Here is a 26,953-nt window from a genome sequence, read left to right as displayed (position 1 = left end):
TGCTGGAGAAGGATAATAGTGGCGCAGTCTACCTTGTGAATATGGACATTACTTTTCTTTTTATTGCACACAAAGACAAGAGCGCAGTCTGTCAACCAGTCTTGACAGACACACATTTACACTGGGCCAACAGCAAAACAAGAAAGGTATCCTTGCTACTTATATGGAATAGCAATTTTATTCCCTAATTCTGGCTCAATGAAATAAGGTTGCAAAAATATACATTCACCATTTGTTTAATGTTTTAATATTCAGTTTCAAATCTTAATCTTTTTTGCTTTATTTATTAATTTTATTTTATTATTCATATTTTTATCAGAGTGAGCATCATGCTGGAAAGGGTGAACGGCAGGTTGGTGAAAGATGGCAGAAGAAGGCAGAGGAATAGAAAAAGAAAGTGGACACAAAGAAAAAGAGAAAGTGATGAAGGATGAAGCCAACAGCATGCCGCTGGATCTCCAACTGCTGCATCTGTAACAAAACACACTAAAAAAATTATAAAGTGTCTGAAAGACAAAACAAAGGGAGGTGCACAAACAGGTGTGTGTGTGTGTGTGACAGAGAAAGAAAGCGAGACAGAGACTGTGCGGGTCTGTGTATGAGCTTTTTCCATGAATCACACCTAAAAATGAGGGTGAGAGACTGCTACAATGCAGTCTGGAGAGCCAGACCGAGGAGACCTTGGCCCATCCACAGCCCCTGAAGAGTAGCGAGGACCTGAACTCACACATCTCGATGACAACTGTGCGTCCATCCTAGCAGAGGGAAGCCCCAGATTGAGCACCCACAGCGAAAGGGCAGGAGTGCCAAAGAACCAGAGGCAGTGGGCAGCCAACCCTGGTACGTGCAAAGGACGGGGTCCAGGGATCCAGGTACCGCCCAACATCCAGTGGAGCCCCCACTGCATGATAAAGAGGCCCAAGGCACCTCAGACCACAACCTCCTCTGTTGGTCTTCCATGGTCTCTTGTGTTCTGGGGGCCTCTGGATGTCTGGGGTTTTGATCTCCTCCATACCCGCTTCACACCCTGGAGGACGGGGCTGTGGCCCCCCCACACTCCCTAGCAGATCATTACATGGAGAAACCTTTGGAATGCAAGCATGCTGATCCACACAGGTATGCACACATGGGTATTCACAGACGCGGACTAAAGCTTTCTTGGCTGCTGCCTCAAAGCACACTGTGCGCTGTCTATCTTGCGTGCTGCACAATATCGTTTATTATTTAGTAAATACTGATATCTATGACTAGCTAGTTTATTGTGATGGTGCTTTGTTTTCTCTATTATTATGTTGCTCTTTGTTGTTTGCTGTCTCCTCTGTTTGTTTTTTTTGTTTGTTTGTTTTTTTTCTCCATACAGGTGACCCAGGAGTTCTTTTTTTTTTTCTCTCTCTTCCCCCCCCTTCTCACCGTCTCTTCTCCCCTTTGGTTTTCTTTCTTTCTCTCCCCCTCTTTCTCTCATTCATTCCCCCTGTCCTATTTATTAAAAAAAAAAAAAAAAAAATGACAAAGGATGAACTGAAGCTCTGCCATCACGTAATGTCGCATACTGCTGTTTCTGATGTCATTTAAAAAAAAAAAAAAAAAAAAAAGACCACAACCTCCATGGGAGCAGGCCAGCAACCACAAGAAAAACGCCTAGCAAGGCAGGACCAAGCAAGGAGCAGCAGGGAGGGGAACCCCCCCCACCCTCAATAACAATGTTCCAGAAGGACCAAAGCTCAGCAATCCCAGACCCAGACAGACCCAGAACAGACCCAGCCCCCCCCCCCCCCACACACACACACAGAGAAAGTGATCATACAGAATCGCTGAGAGCCACTTCCTACAGACAGTATCAGATGATGATAAAATGTTAATAAAAAATCTCTAAAGAACTTAAAAATATAACATCAAAATATATATTCTTATTATTATCAGGGTCACGGGGGGACTTGAACCTATCCCATTCTATTCACATCGTGACAGACGACCATTTGCACACCTTTGGGCAACTTAGAATGATCAATGAACCTTACCTCACTAAATGCTTGTCTTTGGACTGTGGGAGGAAGCTGGAGTACCTGGAAACAAACCACACAAACCTGGGGAGAACATGCAAAATCCACACAGAAAGGCCACAGCCAGGACCTTCTTGCCATGAGGCAACAGTGATAACCACCACAATGCCATGCTGCTTTACAGGCCAACAAAATATAATGTAAAAAGGACAAGAGATGAATGTAACAGCAAATTGTTATTCTGGTGATTTAGTGCACAGAGCAGTAAAATAAACATTTTAATTCAAATTAATGATTTTATTGCTCAGTGTACTCTCTATGCCGCTGTGTATTTCTATAGTGATTGATGCACAATAGAGCACTACAACTTTAAACTGGACCCATTAAAAAAATTAAAGCTTACTGTTCCACAGTGTGTGTTCTGTGTTCTTGTAGCTGCAATTCCAGCAGTGTGAAAGAGACTTAACAGCAAATTAGAATCAATCATTTCAACATTTTCTCCATTCCCAACTGAATACATGCAGATTCCTGTAACAACATGAAACACAGTTTGTGGCATTTGTTTTTATTTAGCATAGCTTGAAAGCTTGCACACATAAAACATATTTTCCCAGCTTGTGCATATGTGAACACAGTAATCAAACTTGAGTGTTGAGTGAAACAAATGCACCAAGACCCTGTGGAGAAGGTGGTCTCGGTGGGGTTCCAAATGAACTCCAGAACGGTTCCTTGATCCAAGCCAACTACCTGGTGTATGTTGCAAGTTTAAGCTACATATGCTTTACATTCGGAGCTGTGGCATGGTACTATTGATGTGCAAAGTTTGTAAGTAGGGATGGGAATTTTTAAGAAGTTTAAACACTTTGAGAGTGTTTAAACAAGAGAGAAAAGTGTGAAAATGTTCATGCCTGTCTGAGAAAAGTGTATAAAGTGTGTAGTGAGGGGCTTTACAGCCTTAAAACAGCTATACTAATTTTTAAAAAGCTGGATACTTTGCGGATTTCACCTATTGCGGGCTATTTTTAGAACGTAACTCCTGTGATAAACGAGGGACCACTGTTTACCCAGGTAAGTAGTGAACCATCTTCATAGTACAGAAAACGCAGGGTAAACTATGAAGTTAGCCGAATAAGACAAGATCCTGCTTTGTAGTACAAATATCTGGTTTCAATTATTCTTGTTGATCTTGTTTTTAATTAGGTAATTATGAATCTCTTGTGTCTTTATCTCCTCCCGAATCTCACTGTCTTAATAGCTAGGTTTCATTTGACGTAGACGTGACGTCGACGTAAAGCGCGAAATTTGACTGGCGGTCGGAAGTGAAAAATCGATGTGCAGAGGCGATTTTGGATATGCAACAGACGGCTGAGAGCCCGGATTTGAGCCTAGTGACAGTGGAGAACCCCGAACTGCAGCTTCCAGCTGAGAATCCACAACCAGAAGACTTCAGTGTGAATGAGACATTCACTTATCCAGGTAAGATATTGTGCTGAGATGTAAAACAAACAAGAATCATATCAAAGAGAAAAAGATGCCATTATCTGTAATGATTATGGTCCAAGTTACATATTACATGTTTGTGATTTTTTAATCACAGAGTAAATCCATACCATTTTATTCAGAAAAAAAGAAAAAGTGGCACTTATTACCGTCAGGCACACACCACAGGTTTTTGTACACTGCTATGGTTCTTATATTGCCAGATTCCAGACAGTCTCCTTTCACAGATAAGTAAAGATATCCGTAATGTAAGGTTTCTGTGGTGAGAAACATATAAATATATTTTTTGTTTAGACGCAACATGTTTTTTTGTTGATTAAAAAAAATAATTACATTAAATTAACATAGTGAATTAAACACATTACACCAGATTCTAATAGCCCACTAAAAAACTCCTACAGTGAAAATGAGTAAAAATTGAGGTTGCCTCTATTATGCTGATTATGCTCCCCCACTGTTATATTGCAGGCTGTGCGGATGCTGGATGCCAGACAGAGCTGACGATGGATGACATCGAGAAGATGGAGGATGTTTTGAGACAGAACACAGCAGAGCTGGTTGATCTTCGGAGCAAGGCTCTGGACACACAGTTCAGCCAGGAGGCTTTTGAAAAAAATGAAGACAAGACAAAGTTCTACACAGGGCTCCCCAACTTCTTAGTTTTAATTCAGATTTTTGAACTGTGCGAGCCCTATATCACCTCGGGACCTATGTCTTTGTTGTCCAAATTTGAACAATTCATACTAGTTTTGCTGAGGCTGCGACTAAATCTGCCCCTGAAAGATTTAGCTTTCAGGTTCAATATTTCTCTGTCCACTGCTTCTAGAGTTTGGCATAAAGTAATTGACATACTTCATAAAAGGTTAGAGTTCCTAATTGAGTGGCCAGAGCGACATGTTCTTCAAGCTACGATGCCACTGAGTTTCAGACAGGCATTTGGATGTAAAGTGGCTGTGATTGTTGATTGCTTTGAAGTCTTTATTGAGAGACCATCTAATCTTCTTGCACAAGCTCAAACTTGGTCCAACTACAAGCACCATCACACTGTAAAATTTTTGATTGGTGTTGCCCCCCAAGGCTACGTCACTTACATATCTTCTGCCTGGGGAGGGAGAGTTAGCGATAAGCAGATCACAATAGAGAGTGGCCTCCTAAAGAACTTGTTACCTGGAGATATTGTCCTTGCAGATCGTGGGTTCAATATTGGCGATAATGTGGGGTTTTACTGTGCTTCACTACAGACACCGGCATTCACTAAAGGGAGAAAACAGCTGCCAGCCTATGAAGTGGCAGAGACAAGGAAAATAGCCAATTTGCGTATCCATGTTGAGCGAGTCATAGATTTAGTCAGGAGGAAATATCAAATTCTGCAGAGCAGGGCTATGCCAATAGAGAACATGTCCACAAAGCCAGGTGAGACACATGCATTGATCGACAAGATTGGGGTAATTTGTTGTGCCTTATCAAATCTCTCCGAGTCTGTTGTCCCACTGGAGTAAGGGGGGTGGGTGGTAATCAATCAGTTAAAAAAAATTAAATGTCTTGTCACTGTCACGGCTCACAGAAGGGGGTGGAGAGGAAGAGTAGTGTCCAGTATCTGCTGCTTGGCTCTGGTGATAAGTAGAACAGGGTAGAGTAATAGTAGTACCTAAGTCCTGACTCCTGATTAGTCTGTAAATGTTTTCAAATGAAATATTTTTCTCCAACTGTCATATTGTGCTGGCAGTTTGTACAGTATTATACTGTGAGAAGGATTGCAATCTATTTTGTTTATTTGTTTAAAAGTCTAATCTTGTAAATAAACCACCAATGTATTATTATGCTGCCTCAATAGCATTTAATCATTGTGTAGTGTTACACAACACTTAAATGACACAATTAAATGTACAATAAAATTAAATGACAATTTGTGCTCTAATGCTACGTCAGAGCAAATACAATAGCCAGAACTCATAATGACTACCATCAGGTCATAACAATATTCAAAATGTCATTATGTTGTCGTCCTTTTATCACATTACACATGTATGTTTGTAACTTGCTGTCCCAGTATTTCTGGGAGTATACTGTTTCTAAAAAAACACTCAACTTTAGGAATCGCATCATCCCAAAACTCAAGGTCAGGCAAAATCCTTTCAACAAATATGTCATTGCGGTTCCACACAACAAAGTCACAGTACTCTGCATTTGCAATGTGAAGCTGTGCCTGAATTTGGTAATAGTAGTCATGAGTTGGGTCCAGTGTGACATTATCCCCGTCACTGATGAGGCAGAAGCCCTTCTCCCCAGCACGCATGTGCAGGTTGACCGCATCTTTCTGAGAGTGTGGGCACTAAAATCACAGTGATAAGAACAACAATCAAGATTTATCTGATGAAACAGTGAAGAAGCAAAGATGATGGGTGTGGTCTGTGTTATCATAATCTCTCATTGCCCAAAACAAATGTCTATTTGACACAGACAATAAAGCCTCATCTTATCTTAATTGAACAATAGATTAGAAATTAGAAAAGGTATTTCCTGCATTTTTACTCAGTTCACTGATTCTTATGGAAAGATGTCACACCTATGGCCTTGACTACAACAGAGTCAATACCTTAATCTCGCAGATGCCAGTTCCATGACAGTCACAAGTGACTATCCCATCAGGGGAGGACCCCATGTATGGCCACTTGGGGTTCAGCCAGAGACCGCTGTCCATACATGAGAAGCCTGCATGCTCCTGGCTCATAAGCTTCTCATATGCTCCTCTGGCTTGTGCTTCATGTTTGCATCCATAACTATAAACAGTACACATGCCAAACATGAAAAGGAAATTATTACTTAGTATTGGATGTGTAAAACAGTAAAGTGATGTATTATACAATATGCCATTACCCTAAACTATACTTAGTTCTTACCCTGTATAACCCTAGCCGTATAAGCCTATAACTAACCTCCATCTTCATAACACTTTTTTAGTTACAGTTATGGACAGTTTCATACCCCAAATCTTAACTCTGCCTTACCCTACATCAAACCCTAAATACCTTGTAGCAGCTGTGGTGAACCTATATGCCTCTGGATAGCATATGGCCTTGATCAAGCTCTTTGATGGTTGCTGGGGGTTGGTCTTAAGAACTTGAGCTGCAGTGTCTCTGGTGTTCTGTACTCAGGCACAGTTTTAGGAAGCATGCTAGACTGGGGGACAAATTCTTTGTGGTAAGGTTCCCTAGACATCAGTGCTGCACTCCTTGGACAGTTTTTGCTTAAACTCTCAAAAAACCTACAGTATGTCTCTGAATCTCTCTGCACTCTTGGGCATGGAAGTGATTTCCCAACCTTTTGTGTACTTGTGCAGCCATCAATGGAACACTCAAGCTTTCGTTTTTTTGACTTTGCTGAAGAGAAGTCAATCAGAGTTACTGGGCAAGCAGGAATCTGGAAAAATTAAGCCAAAGAAGATCATTAAAATTTAAAAAGCTCTTTTCCAAAACGCTATATATTCGTTTCCAAAAATATTCGAAATTGAACAGTGATGGCAGTGGAGTGAGTATGTGTGTTTTAGGCTGGGTATAGTGGTTGGTTGGCAGTGAAGTGTGTGTGTGTATGTTGGGTGGGGATGGAGGTGCCATGTGCTGGGTATAAAAGGAGTGGAAAGTAAGCAGTTCCATGTTGATGAAAATGTGGTGTGAGGAGTTGTGAGTATTGAGGAATGCATGAGAAATGTGAATATATAAAGTGCTGCAGTCAGGTGTGTGTGTGCGCAGAAAACAAGTGCTAGGGTGTTGAGGCATGCATGAGAAGGGTGTGATATACAGTATACGGTTCTGCAGTCATGGTTATGTTAGTCATGAAAAAGGAAATGGCTTTTAAATGCTGTTATAGCGTTTTGGAATAGAACTCTTCATTTATTAAAGTACTGCCTTTTGTCTGACCCCTCACCTGCAACCTGCCCGGCTTGATTAGATCTACCAGGAGCTTGAAGCCCCCGCCGGTATAGCCTACAGGGTCATTGAGGCACTCAAGCTTCCCCACCACGACAAGGTAGCAGTATAGGGGAAGATATTTTATCCTACTGTCACATGAAGTCCCAATATAACATTCTTTATCCTACATTTTGCTTTTTGGCTTACCTTTTTAACATGAGATGGCATCAGCCACTTGCACTGCTCTGATGTGCATGTCGCTCTCATTTTCACCCCAGCTTCAACTGCAAAAAGAACAGCTCCAACGTGCGAGCATGATTCTGATAGTCTGGAAATAGAGCACATAATCTTTTTAACATGAAATGCAATATTTACAGTACATTTTGATGATGCATAGCTTACTAATACTAATGTGCAATGGCACTTTATTTGAAGTAACATGTTTATTCATTAACTCTTTCTCAACAGCCTATAGAGAAATCATTATCTAGGTGATGACATGACTGAATAGTTCTACCCTCTATCTGAAAAATGCATCTGAGTGTCATGAGGGATCTAAGGCAATCACACAAATTCTTAGCTGATGAATTCTTAGCTAAAAGAAAACACTCTCTCCCCACTACTACTGAAGTACACCTGCAAAATGCTAGCAGTGCCCTATGCGTATATGTGTGTGTGTGTGTGTGTGTTCTCATTGCAATAACATCCTACTTAATTAGGCTACTAACCCTGCCATACAATTGCAATGAGCTGCAATCACTTCTCCATCCTCCTTTGCAATTACCCAAGTCTTCAGAGGTGTTTCGTTAGACCGCTGAGAATGGTTTACCTTGAAACAAACAACTGTCACTCTAACGAAGTCCTAAGGATGTGGCATGTTTGTTGACGTTAAAGCCGCTACCGCTAACTGTTAGCGTGTTTAAGATAAAGCAATATAAGAACAAACACTCACCCTTGCAAACACCAAACTGTATCCATCACGGAGACGTTTTGTTCCAAGGTTGTGGACCCAGAGGCGGAGCCAGACATTTGAAACACCCGGGGCTTAGCCCAAAAGGATAGTATGCATGTGGGATTTTTTTTTCCCTTGGGGGGGGGGGGGGGGGGGGGGGGGGGGGGGTAGAAATGACTGAAAGATTAATTGGCTCTGTTTTGAGTTTTGTTCAAAAAAGAATGACTTCATATAGGGAAAAATATATATCACATGTGCAGAACACCTTAAACTAGTTTTTTAATTAAGCAGCAAGGCAGAACAAAATCAGGGCTGTATCAAGACACGAGGACTAAACCCCAATTCAACCAGACCAAGAACTGATCCAGAATTAAAACAGGACTACAACAGTTCAAAATCAGGACTACTTGGGACTTAACCAAGACAGAATCAGAATCAGAACTAGATGATAGTAGCACTAAAAATCATCATAGACCTGCACTACACTTGTTTTTTAATTTTACCAAAGTACAATATTTAGATTGAGAAAGGTTTATATAATTATTTAGCCTTGTTGTGCAAACAAGCCTGCATAACTTAATAAATATAGAATTTGAAAAATAACAAACCTAAAAAGAAACACTAGGTATGAGATACATGAGTACCTATGATACGGTGATACTTTTGGTAAACAACCATTTGACTAACATGTGTGTCTCACCTGCTCTTGTTCATCTCTGTTCTGTCCTCATTCTCCATCTCCCTCTCTGTTCCTCTCTCTCCCTCTCTGTTCCTCTCTCCCTCTTTGTGCTGACAATCATCAAATATACAGATATTTACAAACTCTTCAGAAAACACAAACACTTTTTAATTGTAACATCAAATCAGACTAAATGTTTATTTTTTTAGATTGATAAATATAAAAAACATATTTGTTAACTTTAAGAGTAAAGAGAGAAATCGTCTGTATTTCTTAATTGCAAATGGCACCAAATTGTATTCAAAATTGAGCCACATTTATGGAGCTCCACAGTTCTTTTCCTGGTGTTTTGGTTGACATCTCTTGATTTTCCCATGTCACAGAAACAGGCTCTGTGTTTTGCCTTATATGCATCCACAGCTGTGCCACCTGTTTACTCACATGGACTCTACTAACCTATCAGAAGCTTCTTCAGCTCAGAATGGAATCGTCTGGAGTTTTCTTATTAATTAACAATAAACTTAGTGTACATGTACTCCTAAATTTGATGAAAGTGATAAAAAACAGAAAGCTCTGTCTCTCTTTATTGTGACATTTAACTAATTCAAAAGATATTTCAATATTTATCTAAAACAAAAGTTTACTCTAAATTGATGTTGTACAGTAAAAATGTTTTATGTTTTCTCCCTAAAGTGTAAATATCTGGTTACAAATGTGAATATCCTGCTGTGTACTGAAATCCCTCTTGTTTTGCATACAAATATACTGAACAACATACAAAGCATAATATATAAAATAACATTTACCTGAGTTTTTCTTTGAAAGAAGCCTCTAATGTCCATTCTTATGTTTCAGTACATAACTGAAACCGATTTAGTCGGGGAGGGTAAGAACTGAAAATATGAAATAAACACACGTAAGCTAAGAATCTCTAAAAAAAAAAAATAGCATTTGTTCGGCTTTTCATTTCGCCATTTGTTGATTCACTTGAAGAGCAAGTAACGTAATATTGGTCAAGTGATCAGTTTGATATCAATCTTTCGTGATGCACCGTCATATTTACATTATTTGTACGGTACGAATGATTTGCTTTGGTACCTGGTCAAACTTAAGCTCTCCTTAGTATGGCTGGCTCCGTTTCTCCAACAGCGCACTGACGGGCAGCAGCTGCCCCGCCCCCTCGCTCAGTCGCTTAGTGCCTGAGCTTGGATCATACCAATATCAGGGGGGGATTCACGCACAGTCGTAAATTCCCACAGTGTGCACTATGTGCTTCGAATATTGTGTGTACTTTTTGTTTTATACAGTTGTCAGCCAGGCATCTAACTATGAAAAAATTGCACTCCAAAATACCCCGGGCTTCTGACAAAACAACCCGGGCTTAAGCCCAGTAAGCCACCCCCACGCTCCGCCCCTGTGTGGACCCACCCGCTGACAAAAAAATTGTACGCCTCCAGACTCTTGAAAGCTTTCATTTGCTGCCTAGTGTAGTAAGAAGTCTGGAGGACCAAGTAGTTGGTGATATCCACAGCCTCGATAGTAGGCAAATCCTTTACTTCTGTGGTGTATTCGGACATTTTCAAAGAATACGGATCACGTCCGATATATTTTTTAACTATCTGTTTATATCTCTCCCGAGAAACGGGGTCTAAAGTTGCACAATAGCTGCTCTCCTGACTCTCCACAGTGTCCTCCATGTTTACTTCCGCCCTCCACTCAAAAATCGCGCTGCCTCCGCACGTCATCAGAACCACGTGACCGCAACCCAACTATTGTCTTTAGGCAAAACATTTCTATAATTCAAATAAAAACCATGCTCCAACTATACACAGAGAGAACAGAGAAAATATGATGGTGAAGGCAGAGAAATGAGAAAGGTTTAGAAAGTGCACATACACATACGTGGAACAGGAGTCTGAGAAAAGTGCAGAAAAGATAAGGAATCATTGACCAATTAGCAGGTTCTGCCCTGCAAACAAATGAAAATAAACATAAATATCAGTCATGAGGACCTGCACATTTTCACACCTCAGTTTGTAGAACTTGTAGAATTTGTAGAACGGTTTGTATAATTATACGTATGACCATGCAGGTGAACAAAAACACATGTTCTCTCTGGTCACATACTGATGCTTAGTCATCACCAAATAAACCTACCAAAACTCATCATGGGAGTGTTAGTCTTTGCCAGGATCAATTTCCCAGATGATTGGTGCCTGGATGTTGGGCTGTTTGTGGATCAGGATTCTGTGACCACCAAGCTGCTGAATTATTTCAGGCTCTGCTAGTCGGATGGATGATCTGATATCGTCGTGTTGGTGTTGTGTGCGATTAACATTGCAAGTGACCAATCACATTGTTGTGACGTTATTCTTTGGCGCGCCAAGCCATTCGTGCATTTATGAAATTCCAATGTTGCAAGGACAATATCAATTCTGCTTAGCGTTAATTAAAGGGTTAGAGTCAGGGTCGGGGTCCATTGATCGGCGGACAGAGGCGGTTTCTCGCAGCTTAAGGGTCAGACGGGACAAGAGAAGGTACATGTGTTTTAAGCATGTATTTCAAAAAGATATTTTCCCAGAGATGCACATGAAAAGATTTCTACAGTTGCTGATTTCCTGCTGTCTTTTATAACTACCTCCTCTGCATGTGGGTAAGAAGTGCTCCCACTGATTTAATCAGTAATTAGGTAGCATTTTCTACCTGGGATCATTTTTACTAAATTACTTGCAATCTTTGATTTTAGTTTCATATTTTTCCCTCTACTTCCACCAAGTTTTAGTTTCTTATATAATGAGCGGAATTATTACACCCGTCCTTGGCTAAAAGGCTCGTTTGTTGGTGTTTGTGCGCTGCCAAAACTGCTTCAAGCCTTAGAGTAAGGGATTTTACAAGACCTCTAAAAATGTGCTTTTGCGACTTGAAAGTGTAAGGCCCATAAATGGGAATTCCATTGTGTCTCCCAGGCACTTATTACTGCCTTAAGGATAGGTTGTATTTCTTAAATGGACTTCTCTTAATTAGTAAAAGACCATATAAACCCTACAACAGTAAATTATTATTAATTTAGTCTTATAATAAATTCTAACATTGGACAAAATAGTTGAATGCTAAATTAGTCTTGTAATGCTGAGAAGCTTGGTTAGAGTAATTAATAGTAAGATGCATCAACAGAATGTAGGTGTGTGTTAAAGTCGTTTTTAGTGATGACTCTAATCCGACATCTTACAGAAAATCAAAGTGATGTTCCCTCATTGACAAGACTTCAGTTAACAAAAATGTTGTATTCTGAAAGCATAGTTTAAGGTAGGGGGTTATCCTTGTCCCAGTGAAGAAGTATCTTTGAATCATTTTCAAGAGCTATAGTAAATAGACTGATTCTTATATAGCACTTTTCTACTTTTCTTTCTCATTCACCCAATCACATCCATTCTCACAAGCACTTTTTCTATACGTAGTGCTTCCTAAGTACATTCACACACCGATGGATGCATCGGAGAGCAATTTGGGGTTAGTATCTTGCCCAAAGATACTTGACACGCAGACTGGAGGAGCCAGGGATCGAACCACCAACCTTTCGATCAGTAGGTGGCCTCCTACCTCCTGAGCTACAGCCACCCATATAGCAAAGTGGAGTGATTCAATTCCAAATGCAAATGTTGAGTTTCACAATAAAATCATGTCATCTTGATTCTTAGGACAGCTCTGACTGAATTGTATGACCAACTTCTAACAGCCTTTGTCTTGCCTTAATCTTGCAATTAAAATCAAACATTGAATATTATTGATTTTTTTTCCATTCATGCAAGTACTTGTGCAAATTAATTAAACCATGTGAACAACCAGTTGTAATGATTAGTTTTTTTCTTTTGCCATGGAGTTGAATCCATAAGTTTTTTCTTGTAAATTTACACCATGAGCATGATATGAAATCCTCTCAAAAATAACTTAATCACACCTTTGCAAATAGCGACCCTTCAAGTCCCCCAGTCTTTATGAGAGGCAAACAAAGTCTATCCTGTTATAGATATTTTCAAAATCTCAAAGTATTCTAGTGTTTGCCAGGTATAATTTTAAATAGACTAAATGGGCTGTCTTAAATGAGCTACAATGTGCTTAATCATGATATAACACTTGATTCAGAAGGGATTTGAATTTTAGCTTTAAGTACCACTATGAATAGGGCTGTATGAGCAAGCAAACATCATTGCAACTGCTGCATTGCGTCTGTGGCCAGAAGTGATTTCCAACTCAAGGCAAAAACTGCAGTGTGTTAATTGGGGGTGTTATTTCCATGACCTCTTACCATCACTCATAGTGGCACACACAGAGAGGTGTGGTGAGGAAAACATCAGACATCACTCTGTCTTAACTGAAGTAGTTACTTTATTGCAGGGTGTCGAACTCCAGGCCTCGAGGGCCGGAGTCCTGCAGGTTTTAGATAACACACTGAGTCAACATACCTGACTCAAATGATTAGTTCATTACCAGGCCTCCGGAGAACTTCAAGACATGTTGAGGAGGTGATTTAGCCATTTGAATCAGCTGTGTTGGATCAAGGACACATCTAAAACCTGCAGCACAGGCCTGGAGTTCGACACCTGTGCTTTATTGTCTCTTGCCAATCTCTTGTACATGACAGCAACTTGGCTCCCAAAATGGCTCCATTTACTGCCAGCTTTAAATACTCTGAGACCACGCCTTCTCAATTCAGACTGGCTTATAAAAGAGCTGCAACTGCGGCAGGCCTTTTTTTTTTTTTTTTTAAACAGGGAAAACGAGATGACCACCATGGAACCTGCGAACACATTCCTACATTAGTGTTTCCCAACAAAGTGTAAGGAGACTTTAACATGTTATTGCAATGAGTTCACTAACTCAATGACCTTTATCTGATGCTGCTCCTGTGTGATGCTTTTGCCCAACATTCAGGAGAAGGAACATGCTCACTCTTTATATGCACAGGTCTTCTGTTCAAGTGTCTAAACCCTTTTTATCTAAAGGAAAGAGATTATAAGTACCACAGTGACAGATAATGTTTTTCACCAGCACAGCTTGTAGAAAAATGACCCAAATCCACCCCACTGCATTGCACATTCACAGATGTTGACTCACTGAAGTCTACTCAGGTGAACAATTTAAATATGCAAACACAGTAATTGAAACGCTTGTCACTGAGGAATGTGTTTCTTAATTAATCATTTAATGCTCGTGTCACCTGCCCCACGGGGCATGCTTTATCTTTGAGAGAGAAGGTGTATGAGGAATGGTCCTACTGCACATGCAATATCAAAGCAGGCTGTCTTCGTGATACAGAGTCAAGGCGCTTAAATTATTCAAAAATAGCAGGAGGGGAGGGCTTCTCTAAGGTCTCCCACTGTGCAAGCTCTGTAAAATCACTTAAAAGTGGAACAACACAACAGGCGCAAGCCAGAAGAAAAGGATTAACAAAAGAGACTAGTCTAATGCAGCATCCATGCAGATATTTGACTTCAGTCCTGACCAAGGTAACCATTATAATCTTAGTAAGGTATTTTTCTTGAGCTGAAGCTTGGGTAATTGAGAGTAACATTGTTCTGACTGTTAATATTTTAAAAAGCTTAATGTGAGGCCCAGAAATTATTTGTGTGTTAAACTGTGCCAGCAGAGAATAACTAAAAATAATAAAATAATGTGTTATCCAGCAATATCTTCCAAATGACTGCAGTTAAATGCAAATGATTGTATATCATAGAGCAGGGGTCGCCAACCTGCTCCGGGTGATCTGGGAAAATAAAATAGAAGTATTTAGCTGAAGTGTATTTTATTTATGTTAGATCTTTTTTAACTTGTAGTTCTAAACTGGAAAATTGTGATATTGAAATATAAAAATACAATTATATTCTATTATTTTTTTCATCGCTCAAAATAAGCGTCACACTTGCGGAAGCCGGTATAGCCGCCGAAACGCCGTGCATTTATCGGGACTTTCAACCCCAGGTAGGCCAATTATGGATGTTCGGATCCACATTATGTCAGCAGCTATTCTCGACCGTGAACTATGTTACAAACAAACACCGCTCACGCCTCACAGATGAAAGCTTACAGTCCTGCGTAAAGATGAAAGTGACTTGGTACAGCCCCGATTTGCAGACGCTGTGCGCAGAGGTTCAGGAGCAGAAGTCCCATTGTAAACATATCACGGCAGACCCGACGATGTTTCCATGAACACGCTTTTCAGCATCTCTTTATTGACCACTTTTCACACACGGTTGCTGACACATACAGCCAGCTTTAGCTTTTCAGCTCACAGCCCGACACACACCAACACAACAGCAGAGAGAGCACAGACTTTAAGGTGGCGAGGCGAGATTGCAGGTGCCGCTCAGGTGCGTCCGCCTCCCCTGCAGCGACGCTGCAGACCACGCTCCGCCACACACATTAACCAGGTAAAATACATATTTAGACAGAATTTTGCAACTATCTACTTTTCATTTTTTAGCAGCATAGTGCTTTTATTCCCAATTATTTTTTTAAAAGTCAGGTCACATCAAGGCTCCAAAAGCTCAAAGGCGATATAAGGGTGGCGGCTCACAACAGTTTTTGTGTGCTGGATCATTTTAGTTCAGCTGGGTGTCTTTCCTTTTGTTATATTTCTTTAAGAGTTCAAAATGTGTTAATTACATAAATAAAATGTTATTTTCTCTGTAGCACTTCATGGACTTCATAAGCAGCACACTTTAGTTGTTCACACAAAGCATAAAGGTAAAAAGCAATACATACAGTGTTATCTATTTTAGATGTCAAAAAGTATTTGCGGCTCCCAGTGTTTTCTTTTACGTGGAAACCGGGTCTAAATAGCTCTTTGGGTGTTAAAGGTTGCTGACCCCTGTCATAGAGGGTTGTAAGATAAATGTTTAATTGCAGACAACAGTTTCTCTTTGAGGCATTACATTAAAACTGCTTAAATGATAAATGTTAGCAAAAGATCAAAGACATTCAAAGGATGCAGACATAGAGGTGAGTAAGTGGCAGAAATTGTCCACATTATGTTAAAGATGTGTAGAAAGAGAACTCTAAATGCTGTGTAATGGTTAAGCAAGCATTTTTAATGAATGGCATAGCTTTAAGCTACAAGCTAAACCAACCAAATTTCACACTTTTACTTTTTAGTGTCACTTTCACTCAGGTGGTTTTGAGTTCAACAAGAAAGCTTTGTGAATGGTTTATCATACGGATGTTACTGAAGGGATGGCTGCTGAGGAACTTCATATTTGAATAAAGCCTTTGGCAAAAAGTGTCAATTTCCAGGAAACCCAGCCCTGATATTTATCTCATTAAAGTTGCCTGGGTGTAGAGAGGACAGGGCTTTCCAAGTGTGCTTCAGGCTATGCTTTATTCACATCGCTGTGACCTTGGGACTCGGAAGTCCATTAAATTGTGATTAGTTTTGATGTTATTCTGCTGACTCAACCAGATATGTGTACTTATATCCCTCGCAGAGGGGAAGTCTCAAAAATTCAATTCAGGTTTTTTATTGTATCAACATTAATATAAAAACCTGCCTAATGCAGAGGAAGGGATAGTAGTATATTCTCAGGGTGATACTTCAATCAGTGGCCTCAGAGGCTCGTTGCTTGTGTGACCCTGATGGGACAGGCTGAAAACAGAATGACAGGGTGAAATGATTTTAAATTGGTGTCTGTATCCACTAAAACTGCAGTCTTTTTTACAAAATCCTCTTTTTAAAATCAGAAAAGAGGACAGTATTTTATCTGTGCTATATGCATACGCAGTGATATGTAGTAATGCACAAAGCAATTTCCACAGCTTCTTCACATCACCTCATCCTCACATGATCAAACAAACATGTCTAGCCACACCGGAGAGACCTCTGAGGATTTGTGGGTGCCTGAAGACCCCGTCTAAAGGTCTCTGATTGCTAACAACAGAGGAAGAGGAGGAGACACCTTAGAGTGTTTCCCCTTTTGGTATCTATCTATCTATCTATCTATATGCATACACACATATACATATACAAGAAATGTTTTTACATGCACTCTCAGGTGATTGCATCATTGCTTTAATTTTGTTTTACTTTTCGGATATATCATTGTCATTAATTTTTTGACAATGATAATTGGGAAATGAAAATGATATTTTGATTCATGATAAGCAGCACCACAGTCTATTCCAAGTTTTTTTTTTTTAAAAAAAAGAAAAAGATAACTTTAAGAAAAAGGGAGTAAATATTGAAAAGTTAGAATAATGCATGATGGCCATCCTTCTTTTTGCATAATAATGATCTTCACCTTTTGAAAAAATAATGCATCCTACGGTATAGATCCTGTGCAATGCAGATTGCAGTAGGGGCAGTTAAAATATTAAGAAGCCACTAATGAGTAAGAGAGAGACAGGGAGGGAAAGACATGTAGAAGTTGAAGACACTGGCTAAATCTAAAATGATATGTGTGTGTGTGTGTGTGTGTGTGTGTGTGTGTGTGTGTGTGTGTGTGTGTGTGTGTGTGTGAGAGAGAGAGAGAGAGAGACAGAGGGAGCACACTAATAAGAAGGAAAGACAAAATGATCACCCGCGATAACCTCTCTTTGTGCCACCTATGTTTATTCACTGATTATAACACACCCTAAGTCTCCAGTAAAAGGAAATATATGAACGAAGAAAGCCTGTGTGAACTTTAACAGAAATTTCATCACTGAATCACAATTATGTCACAAATCCTCAGATCTCCCACTGACACAAAAGTAAATAAAACTCTACAAGTCAATAGAGATATCAACAATCGTGCATGGGGTTTTAAAAGGGCCGTTGTTTTTGCACAAAAAAAACAAAAAAAACACCCCAAAATTCACGTCAGTTTCAATCAAATTCATTATTTGTTTTCCCTTTTTGTGTACAGAGCCTTATGCTTTTCTTTATGACATATGAGGCAAATTTAAAACAAAAAACAAAAAAAATCCAGCAACAATGGACTAAAAAGGTTTTTCCCATGTGTAAAAAATGGACCTTCTCTATGGTCCTGCTCTTTTCCTCCTGCCTGGTACCACTATTTCCCCTTTGCACATATCCAAACAACCTCAACCTTGCCAATCAACCTGAGCTCTCCCTCTGATAAACTCATTTCTAATCCGGTCCCTCCTGCCCACTTGAAACAAAATCGTTAATAACATCAACTCTGTCACCTCCAGCTTGGCCCCTTGTTCCATCTGAGGCTCCTTGGGCACTGTAAGTTGCTTTGAATGGTTGACCCCAGGTATTTAAACTCACCTAGCTTCACTACCGCTGCTCCTTGTAATTTCACCTTTCCGCCTGTCTTCCTCTCAATCACACACACGTTCTGTCTGGCTTTTGCTGACTTCCTTTCTCTAGTGAATACCTTCACCTTTCTAGGGAGCGGGTAGAAGAGAGTAGGCTCTCTTCTACCCGCTCCCTACTCAAGCAATTTTGTCTATGAACCTCACAGTCCATGAAGACATTTGCCTGACCTCACCTTTACCCTGTGCATTACCACCAAAAACAAGATGGGGCTCAGAACTGATCCCAGATGTAATCCCACCCATAATTTGAAATAATCTGTGACTAATACTGCACACCTAACAAGTATCTCACTGCTACACTTGACACATTCTTTCCATTTTAATCTAAGTCCTTTTCTCCTTCCTTAGTGTCCAGCTCTCTCATTTAGCTCATTACTTCTTTGCTGTTTGCCTACTCAAAGAACTCCTGTCTACTTTCTTCATCTCCCTGGCTAATACCCCCATTTCTTTGCCAACCTCTGTTCTTGAATTTTTCCCTGCACTTCATTTCACCAACAAGTCTCTTTGTCTTCTTTCCTCTGTTCACTGAATAAACCAAATACCTTCTTGACAATTTCTCTCACCACTTTTTCTGTACTTTCCTAGTCACGAGGTAACTTTTTACTGCAACCCAGAACCAAGAACTTCCACCATTGTTGGCTGTGCCTTCACTCGCTTCCTCTTCTTCATCGTCCAAGACTACCATCCAATGCTGCTAAGCCATTTTCTCTCCTGACACCACTTTTCAGTTTCCCATCTCTTTTAGATTGCGCCGTCTGCATCTGTGGACACCTTCATATGTTGGTACTCTTATACGTCATCCTGTATTTGTCATGAAACTGTGTGTGGCAGACAGGATTGGCCCCAATTGCAGACTCACAGACAGTAAAGTCAAAATAAGCTTTAATGCTGGACACAAGGAAAAAACTATCTAAACTGAGGATACAAAACAAAGTAGGCAGGCTGGCAGGCAGAGCATAGAGCAGGAATGAGGGGGATCGCGGCGGCAAGCATAGGAAGACACAGACACTAAATACAAGAGGGAAACACATCAAAGAGGAAACTGCTGGGAAACACGGCTGGCACAAATTACACTGACGAGACGGGGAAGAGCAAAACAAAACATGACGCACACCGACGAGAGACTATCAAAGTAAAACAGGAAGTATACAGTAGGGATGGGTATCGTTTAGGTTTTATCTGATACCAGTACCAAACCGGTACTTTTGAAACGGTGCTTGAATGGTGCTTGAACCGGTGCTTAAATAATGGAGAACACACACTTTGTCCAAAAACCTCTCATGTTTAGCTGTTTTTTGTAAAAAAAAAGATAACAATGTTAGCCTTTTCTGCAGCTATAGGGGATCTATTGCATCACTCTTGGCTGGAAGCAGTGCTTAATCAATTGAAAAAAAAAAAAAAAACCCACAAACTCCTGGGCTTGCTTTCCTTCCACCTTGTCCCTTGCACACATAGTCTATCTACCTTCCTTCTTTCCATTATGTCAGACAAATATCTCCCTTTACTAGTCATAGCTCCTACATTTAAAGCCCTGTTGAAGTTCAGGGTCTGGCTGGGATCAGCATTCACTCATCTTTATCATCACTTGTCAGCTCAATGTTAGCGTGCTGTCTGTTCAGAAGCTTGGAAAGAGTATTAGGAGCATAGGAGTAGTTGTTTCTGTCTTGGACACAGTTTGCACTTTACACCCTCACTCTTGTCCTTTTGTGCAATAAAAATAATATCCATATCCACGCTGTAGACTGCATCACTATTTTTCTCCTCCAGCACACAAAGTAAAATCAGCTGATTGAGCACATGTGCAACTTGAACTGATGAGTGGAATTGATATGCAAGCAGACTAACATTCCCAAGAAATTGAACTACTGGGAACCAGTTCTCTACAAGAACAGGTTCTCGATTCCCATCCCTACAGCTGAGAGATATAATCTCAATTCAATTCAATTCAATTATATTTATATAGCACCAAATCACAAGAACAGTCACCTCAAGGCGCTTTATATTGCACAGTAGATCGTACAATAATAGATACAGAGAAAAACCCAACAATCATATGACCCTCTATGAGCAAGCACTTTGGCGACAGTGGGAAGGAAAAACTCCCCTTTAACAGGAAGAAACCTCTGGCAGAACCAGGCTCAGGGAGGGGCGGGGCCATCTGCTGCGACCGGTTGGGGTGAGAGAAGGAAGACAGGATAAAGACATGCTGTGGAAGAGAGACAGAGATTAATAACAGGTATGATTCAATGCAGAGAGGTCTATTATCTCTCCACCCGGGGCCTCTTTCCAGTAGAATATGACCAGAATATCTCACCTACAAGGCGTGTAGGAGGCATCTTGGTAGGATTGTCAACTGGGTCCTTTCATACAAACAACTTAGCAAAAATATGAATATGATATCTGCATCTGGTCTTGGCCATGGACATAGGATGAACTGGAGCTACACACAGTGTTATGGTTTTATGGGTGATGGTTTTAAGGGTTTGGCCAATTATTGTAATAGAGAAATGTAGGAAAAACAAACACACAAAAAAATATTAAGAATACTTGACAAGAAGAGGACTCAAATTCAAGTCTCAGTCTGTTCTATCTATGTGTCAGTTCTACAACAACAACAACTCCAATATAGCAGTGCTGCTGCAAAGTAGATGTCTGGGATACGCTGAGCCGATCATCTCACAAGTCAACTATTTGAAAATGAATTTTGTGTCTGAAGTGCAGCGTTGTGGGTCGGAACAGCAAAGTGATTCACAACAGTCTATGGCTCGAAGCACAGGGGCATTTAGCAGCAGCTCAGTGAAATGTATGGCTGGCTATACAAATGAGGTTTCTCTCTGAAATGTCATATTTTCATTGTGGCTTTCATTTACCTGTTCTTATGCGCATAATAAAAGAATCCCTGAAAGAAAACATTATTACTCAGTTGACAGCGGAAAAAGCTGAATGATATGAAGATGGTCTTTCACTCTCTTCTCTGTTGTACAATCTTATTGTGCAATAGTTTCATTGTGCAAGTTGTTGGAAGCCCAAAAAAATACAAGTCAAAATACAATTAGGTTTAATGGACTGGGGCATTATATAGGACTTTTCTGGTCTTAGTGACCATAAGTCAGCCAACATTCATACATTTCTCTGTTATTTACACTTTAGACATTTTACCTGCCTCTCATCTATAGGCAGTTTAGACAATGTGGTTAAAATAAAAGAAAGAATGAAAATATTGAGATAGAAAGATTACAAGAAATCAATATATATACATGCATACACCTATGTACATGCCTATACAAGGCATATATGTACACACACACACACACACACACACACACACACACACACACACACACACACACACACACACACTATTCTATTTGAAGAAGAAGAAATCCAAAGAATGCTGAGGAAACCTATGGAGACACAGGGAGAGCATGTAAGCTCTGAAAAGACTCACAAAGGAAGACCCAAGTCAGTATTCTTTCCTGCATATAGGTACTTATACTAAACGTATCTAGTAGTTCGCTACGTTTTCAATCACACCCGTTACTGAGTAAATTAAAAATAAAAAACACCATTGCGCTTCGGAAATACTGCAGGGAATGATGGGTAGTAGAACAAATTGGCGCTAAGGTCACGTTAAAGATTGAGTCTGACATCGGTGTTACGGATCCAGTGAAAAAAGAAGCCCCGTCGAATTCTGCTGACCCTGAACTCGAAGAAACGGATGTGAACCCCTGGCCGTATTTAAGGGACCATTTCGGCTTCAAGTGCAAGAAAGGCAACAGCTTTATTATGCAGTGTAAGCTGTGTTTGCCCCAATGACTGTATAAAAGATGGACGACGCAACAGCACCCCAAAAATGAAGCCAAAACGTCTCTATCGCCCCCTGGTGTCTGGCTGCAATATAGGTCATAAACCCCGCCTCCTCCATGTTAGCGGATGGGACTAGGGTCAGACTAAAATTAATTAATTCTCCTAAGATCAACTTTTTCCAAAGATTCTTTCTTTTGTTATCAATAGTTCTCACCACGCTGATTTATGTCCAAGGGGTCTCCTTTCCCATAAGTTTGATTCTAATTCCTACCGCGGTGATGTTAAATTGGGGTGTAACGTCATCATAACAGCTTTGACTGACAGCTGCAGTCACGGAGAAACTTGCGTATCTCTGTTCGGGAATAGCAGATAGAGCTTAGGCTCTGAGAGGACGGCCAGCGTTTACGTTACGAAAACACGCCTGATTGTTTTAACCTGACAGCCTGAGGTGTTCTTCAGTAAACTGGACTACCCGACAGAAGGACCCAAGGCCCCGCTGCACTTTTTTGGTAAATTAAACGTGTTTGTAAGCTAATCCGTAACTACCGTCCTTAGCTAGGTCCTGAGACCTTAGCTAGCTAAGATAAGCACTCGGCTTTCGGGGAAACTTGTTTTGTAAAGTTCGTTTAGCTAACCCGTGCAGGTGAATGAATTTACCCTGACTAAAGAAATCAAGAGAAACGTCCCGGGCTGCTCAGTCACTAATTATCGTTACTGGAAAGTAACTAGTTACTTTCATTAAGGTTCAATAAGGTTACACTAACGAATACCTCTCTATGTAGACTGTACAGAGAGTAGTATATTGTAGGTACAGCTGCGCTAAGCGATGCAGATATCAGTAGAAGGGTGCTAAACCAGCACTGCCTGCCACTCTCTGCCAGTTCCTCATGCTACAGTCGGTGGTAACTCAGCCCATTTGTGTTATAAGCTCCTGCTCATCTGTCTCGTCTTTATTGTTGCCGTTCTGTTCAGATTCATCTCCTGCCGTGTAACGGTGTGTTCACACCGAACGCGATGGACGCGAATAGAGCGTCAGGTTTACATGTAAAGTCAATGGAAAGGCGCGATGACGCGCGATTGCGGGTCCCGCGAAAATTCGGAAGCAGATTTGCGTCGCGAAAACGCCAAAACGCGTGAAACGCGCGTCAGTGTAGCGCGTCTGGCGCGTTTGACTCGCGAATAAAACCACGCGCGTGAGTTTTTGTGTTGCATTTTGTGCATACGCGCGTTTCGCGTCTACCGCTCGAGTTGGAAAAATCTGAACTCCAGCGTCAAATCGCGCCGCGACAACCAATCAGGAGCCTGGTGACGTGGCTGTTACCTAGGTCAAAGGGGCAGATCCAGCCAAAGCCTTTCATACTTCAATGGAGGGGAAGGCTAATCAATGCGGTAGCAAACAACTCGGAGCTGTACAACACCAGCTGCTTTCAGTACCGAGACAGGAATATAAAGGACGAGCTTGGAGGAAGATATGTGAAGAGATCGGGCAACCTGGTAAGTTCATTCATTTCTCTTTTGAAAGTTTTCACTGACCCGGGGAAGCCGCACAAAAGCTAGCAAGCCACCGCTATTTTCCCACTGAGGTACAAATACCGTTCTGCTCTTATGCATGTTGTCATTTAGGAATATATTTTATTGTTTATTAATAAACAGCACACAGTGGTCCCGCTGTTCATCCGTCACTGCTTTGCTTTTTCGCTGATTTTTTATTGCACAGTACAGCATTGCATTCTGCAGCCTGATTGACAAATCTCCTGCGCTTGCCAAATTTATCACGTTTGGTTTTGATAACCATCGCGTCCAATAGAAAAAACAGCACAAAAACACCCATAACTATGAGCCTCATTCGGAAATAGACACCTGCACCGTGAGGGAAAAAGGCGCACGAAAGTGGCGGGCAGATGAAGACAAACCGCGGCATAATAATACTTTTACGTTTTGCAATCTACAAAGGTTTGCACTTTGAGAATCAATTGTGAGAACTGTGACCAGGGGCTAGTTATTCTGAGAACCCCTGCAATAAATGAGGGACCACTGTCTACTCTACGATTATTATATCCAACCTGTTAACATTTAATACTGTATTGATAGAACCAACTGATTCTGCAGCAGAGCATCCCCAGTCCCTGAGCTCCTGCTGCTGCACCCACAGATATGTACAGCAAGCACTGATACCTTTTTAGTCGGTGGGATTCCCTTGTGATCACCTTTACTAAATATCTACAACCAATCTGATTATATCCTGTTATTGTTTTTTTTTTTTTTTTCAATGTTGAAATTAAAATCTAGTAGCAGCCTTCTCATTTCTTTGTGTTTTGTGCTGTTTTACAGGCCCACAGAGGAGGACGGCTCCGAGGCAGATGAGGGACGGGTCCCAGGACGGTCCATCGGTGGTGGAGCTGGCCACCCTGGAGTCCCTGAAGAGGCCACACCAGTCTCCAATGGAGCATTTCCTCCTCAGCCTTGTTCCTGCTCTGGAGAGCAGCTGGTCCTTTTTATTCCTGTCTCTCTGTAAATTCTTATATTTTATATATTTATGTTTAATGTTTTTCTGTTTGAGACTTTTAATATTATTTCAAATAAATGTTTATAATGACTAATGTCTCAGTTCTACTACACAGCAAATGTTGGCACACAACTTGACACATGTAGAATTTATTTCATATTATACTAATGACAAAATATACTGATACAGTGGGATGCAGAAGTTTGGGCAACCTTGTTAATAGACATTATTTTCCTGTATAAATCGTTGGTTGTTACAATAAAAAATGTCAGTTAAATATCATACAGGAGACACACACAGTGATATTTGAGAAGTGAAAAGAAGTTTACTGGATTTACAGAAAGTGTGCAATAATTGTTTAAACAAAATCAAGCAGGTGCATCAATTTGGGCACCACAAAAAAGAAATGAAATAAATATTTAGTGTATATCAATGTGTGTGTCTCCTATATGATATATGGGGTGCCTTTGTCTGGATGTGCTTCCCATCCAGAGCTGCACAGCACAGAGGAAAGTTCCAGCGCTCCTGGAATCCCTCTGTGATGGACCGCCAGTCTCCAGGTGAAGGCACAGCCATGAAGTCGTCCACTAGACAGTCCCAGATGGACGTCGCTGCCTGGGGGGTGATCTGGCTCACCGTGGACACACCGACTCTGAAACTGAACGCGATGGTCCTGAAGGAGTCCCCGGTGACAAGGAACCTGGACAAAATTGTTCAAAATCAGTATTATGTGTACTGCAGTTACAAAATACATTATTCAAATTCCAAAATACTTTTGTGATGTCAGATATAAATCACAAAACTTAAATCTTACATAAAACATTTTGTAATTATAAGGATAATTACAAAATGTATATTAGATAATATCTAAAACAGTTGTTTTGTTTTAACTTTAACATATCATAATTTGATTGGTAGCAACTTTCACAACTACAGTGAGCCAATCACTCATAATTCCTAAACATGTCAATCAGGTAGGAATGAAGTAAGACATTAATAGAAATAAAGAGTTGTGTGTTGACATGTAGCCCTTTCCTTGCTTAAATCATTAATATTTTTGAAAAATTAATCTGTGATAAGACAGCTTATCAAGATAGAACCATGTAACTAGAGATGAACCAAACTGTTCACAGTTTTATCTAACTCTGTTTTAATAAAGGCTGTGACCCCTGCTATAGAGTCTGACAGCTGCAGGGATTATATACAAATATTCAACTATCCCAGAATTAAACCAGGTCTAAATAAAAAGGAGTGAGTATCACTACAAGGTTAACTCAGTGGTCCTAATGCTACAGTTTGATATCAGCAAACACCGAGCGCATACATTGATGTGACACCACAGCCATGCTATCATTCAAACACTGATAACAGCATAAATCGAATTAAATCGGGACTTGATGAGACCTTCTGAGTATCACTAGAAATATTATAAAGAGTCGTCTCTGTACCACAGTTTGCTTTCAGTAAACACCGACAGCATTCACTGTTAGCATAGCACATCCATGTTAGCAGTGTATAACTGGATGGATTAGCATATTAGCACAGATATCAATAAAGGACTACCGTATTAAATAGTTTTACTAACCTCAGGCAGACGGACAGGCGCTCTGCAGGTGGGATTGAGCGTCTGTAGTTGGTGTCTAGGCGGGCGATGCTGGGACCGACGAGGGAAAGCAGGTCCTCAAACTGGCCGACGGTGATAGCGCTGGAATCGGCCGTCATCCAGGCGCAGCTCCTGGAGCAAGTGGTGAAACTCACCAAACTGCTCATGCCTCTGGAGGACCTGATGGACCCAGGTACGGCGAGGACGTCTTTTACGCTGCTGCTCTGCTCTCCACAGTACATAGAGAAGGGAGACTCTCTCTTCAAGCGCTAGCTCGATAGCTGCCATCTTGCAAAGATACCGGTCTGGCACAACTCCCTCCCACATTTCCGGTTCATGATATTTTGACGCGCAATGGATTTTTCTTGGACACGCATTGAGACGCGAATGTACACGCGTCAAATTAGGGGCGTTTGGGGCGTTTTATTCGCGTCCATCGCGTTCGGTGTGAACACACCGTGTCTTCAACACTGGTCCTGTATGATTCAACTACATCAGTCAGTTTACAAACCAAAGGTTTCATACTCACCTTGCTCCTTAGCCTGTCCTCCTGCTCGTCGCGTCATGTCTCTTCCCTCTAGACCTCCTGGAACCGGCCCATCACCTCTCACGTACTAACCCCCCTCAGGACACTCTCACGGCCACACCCCCTTCTGTGCTAACTGGCCTCCACCTACAAGTAA

At 40.9% G+C, this 26,953-nt stretch overlaps 2 protein-coding genes and 2 long non-coding RNA genes across 4 annotated transcripts; 1 reads left to right on the top strand and 3 right to left on the bottom strand.

Moving 5' to 3' along the window:
• The first annotated feature begins 3,314 nt into the window (after positions 1 to 3,314).
• LOC308390602 (uncharacterized protein) lies at positions 3,315 to 5,193 on the top strand. Its single transcript, XM_080872794.1, has 2 exons — positions 3,315 to 3,476; positions 3,969 to 5,193. The coding sequence occupies exons 1-2, from the start codon at positions 3,353 to 3,355 to the stop codon at positions 4,997 to 4,999; spliced, it is 1,155 nt and encodes a 384-aa protein (XP_080728920.1). The 5' UTR covers positions 3,315 to 3,352; the 3' UTR covers positions 5,000 to 5,193.
• A 105-nt stretch (positions 5,194 to 5,298) lies between these two features.
• Positions 5,299 to 7,549, bottom strand: LOC308390603. Its single transcript, XR_013970463.1, has 3 exons — positions 6,822 to 7,549; positions 6,097 to 6,280; positions 5,299 to 5,832 (listed from the first exon to the last, which is right to left on the bottom strand). It is a non-coding gene; the product is annotated as an uncharacterized lncRNA (long non-coding RNA).
• A 695-nt stretch (positions 7,550 to 8,244) lies between these two features.
• On the bottom strand, positions 8,245 to 10,444 carry LOC308390604. The gene is made up of 3 exons (XR_013970464.1): positions 9,846 to 10,444; positions 9,061 to 9,149; positions 8,245 to 8,494 (listed from the first exon to the last, which is right to left on the bottom strand). It is a non-coding gene; the product is annotated as an uncharacterized lncRNA (long non-coding RNA).
• A 14,123-nt stretch (positions 10,445 to 24,567) lies between these two features.
• On the bottom strand, positions 24,568 to 26,586 carry LOC308391031 (uncharacterized protein). The gene is made up of 2 exons (XM_080873450.1): positions 26,253 to 26,586; positions 24,568 to 25,367 (listed from the first exon to the last, which is right to left on the bottom strand). The coding sequence occupies exons 1-2, from the start codon at positions 26,510 to 26,512 to the stop codon at positions 25,097 to 25,099; spliced, it is 531 nt and encodes a 176-aa protein (XP_080729576.1). The 5' UTR covers positions 26,513 to 26,586; the 3' UTR covers positions 24,568 to 25,096.
• Between the last annotated feature and the right edge of the window lie 367 nt (positions 26,587 to 26,953).

The sequence above is a fragment of the Rhamphochromis sp. 'chilingali' genome (assembly GCF_963969265.1).
Source record: "Rhamphochromis sp. 'chilingali' genome assembly, chromosome: 22".
NCBI classification, from domain to species: domain Eukaryota; kingdom Metazoa; phylum Chordata; class Actinopteri; order Cichliformes; family Cichlidae; genus Rhamphochromis; species Rhamphochromis sp. 'chilingali'.
Note: the sequence above shows the minus strand (reverse complement) of the source record. Positions and strands in the feature narration are given on the sequence as shown.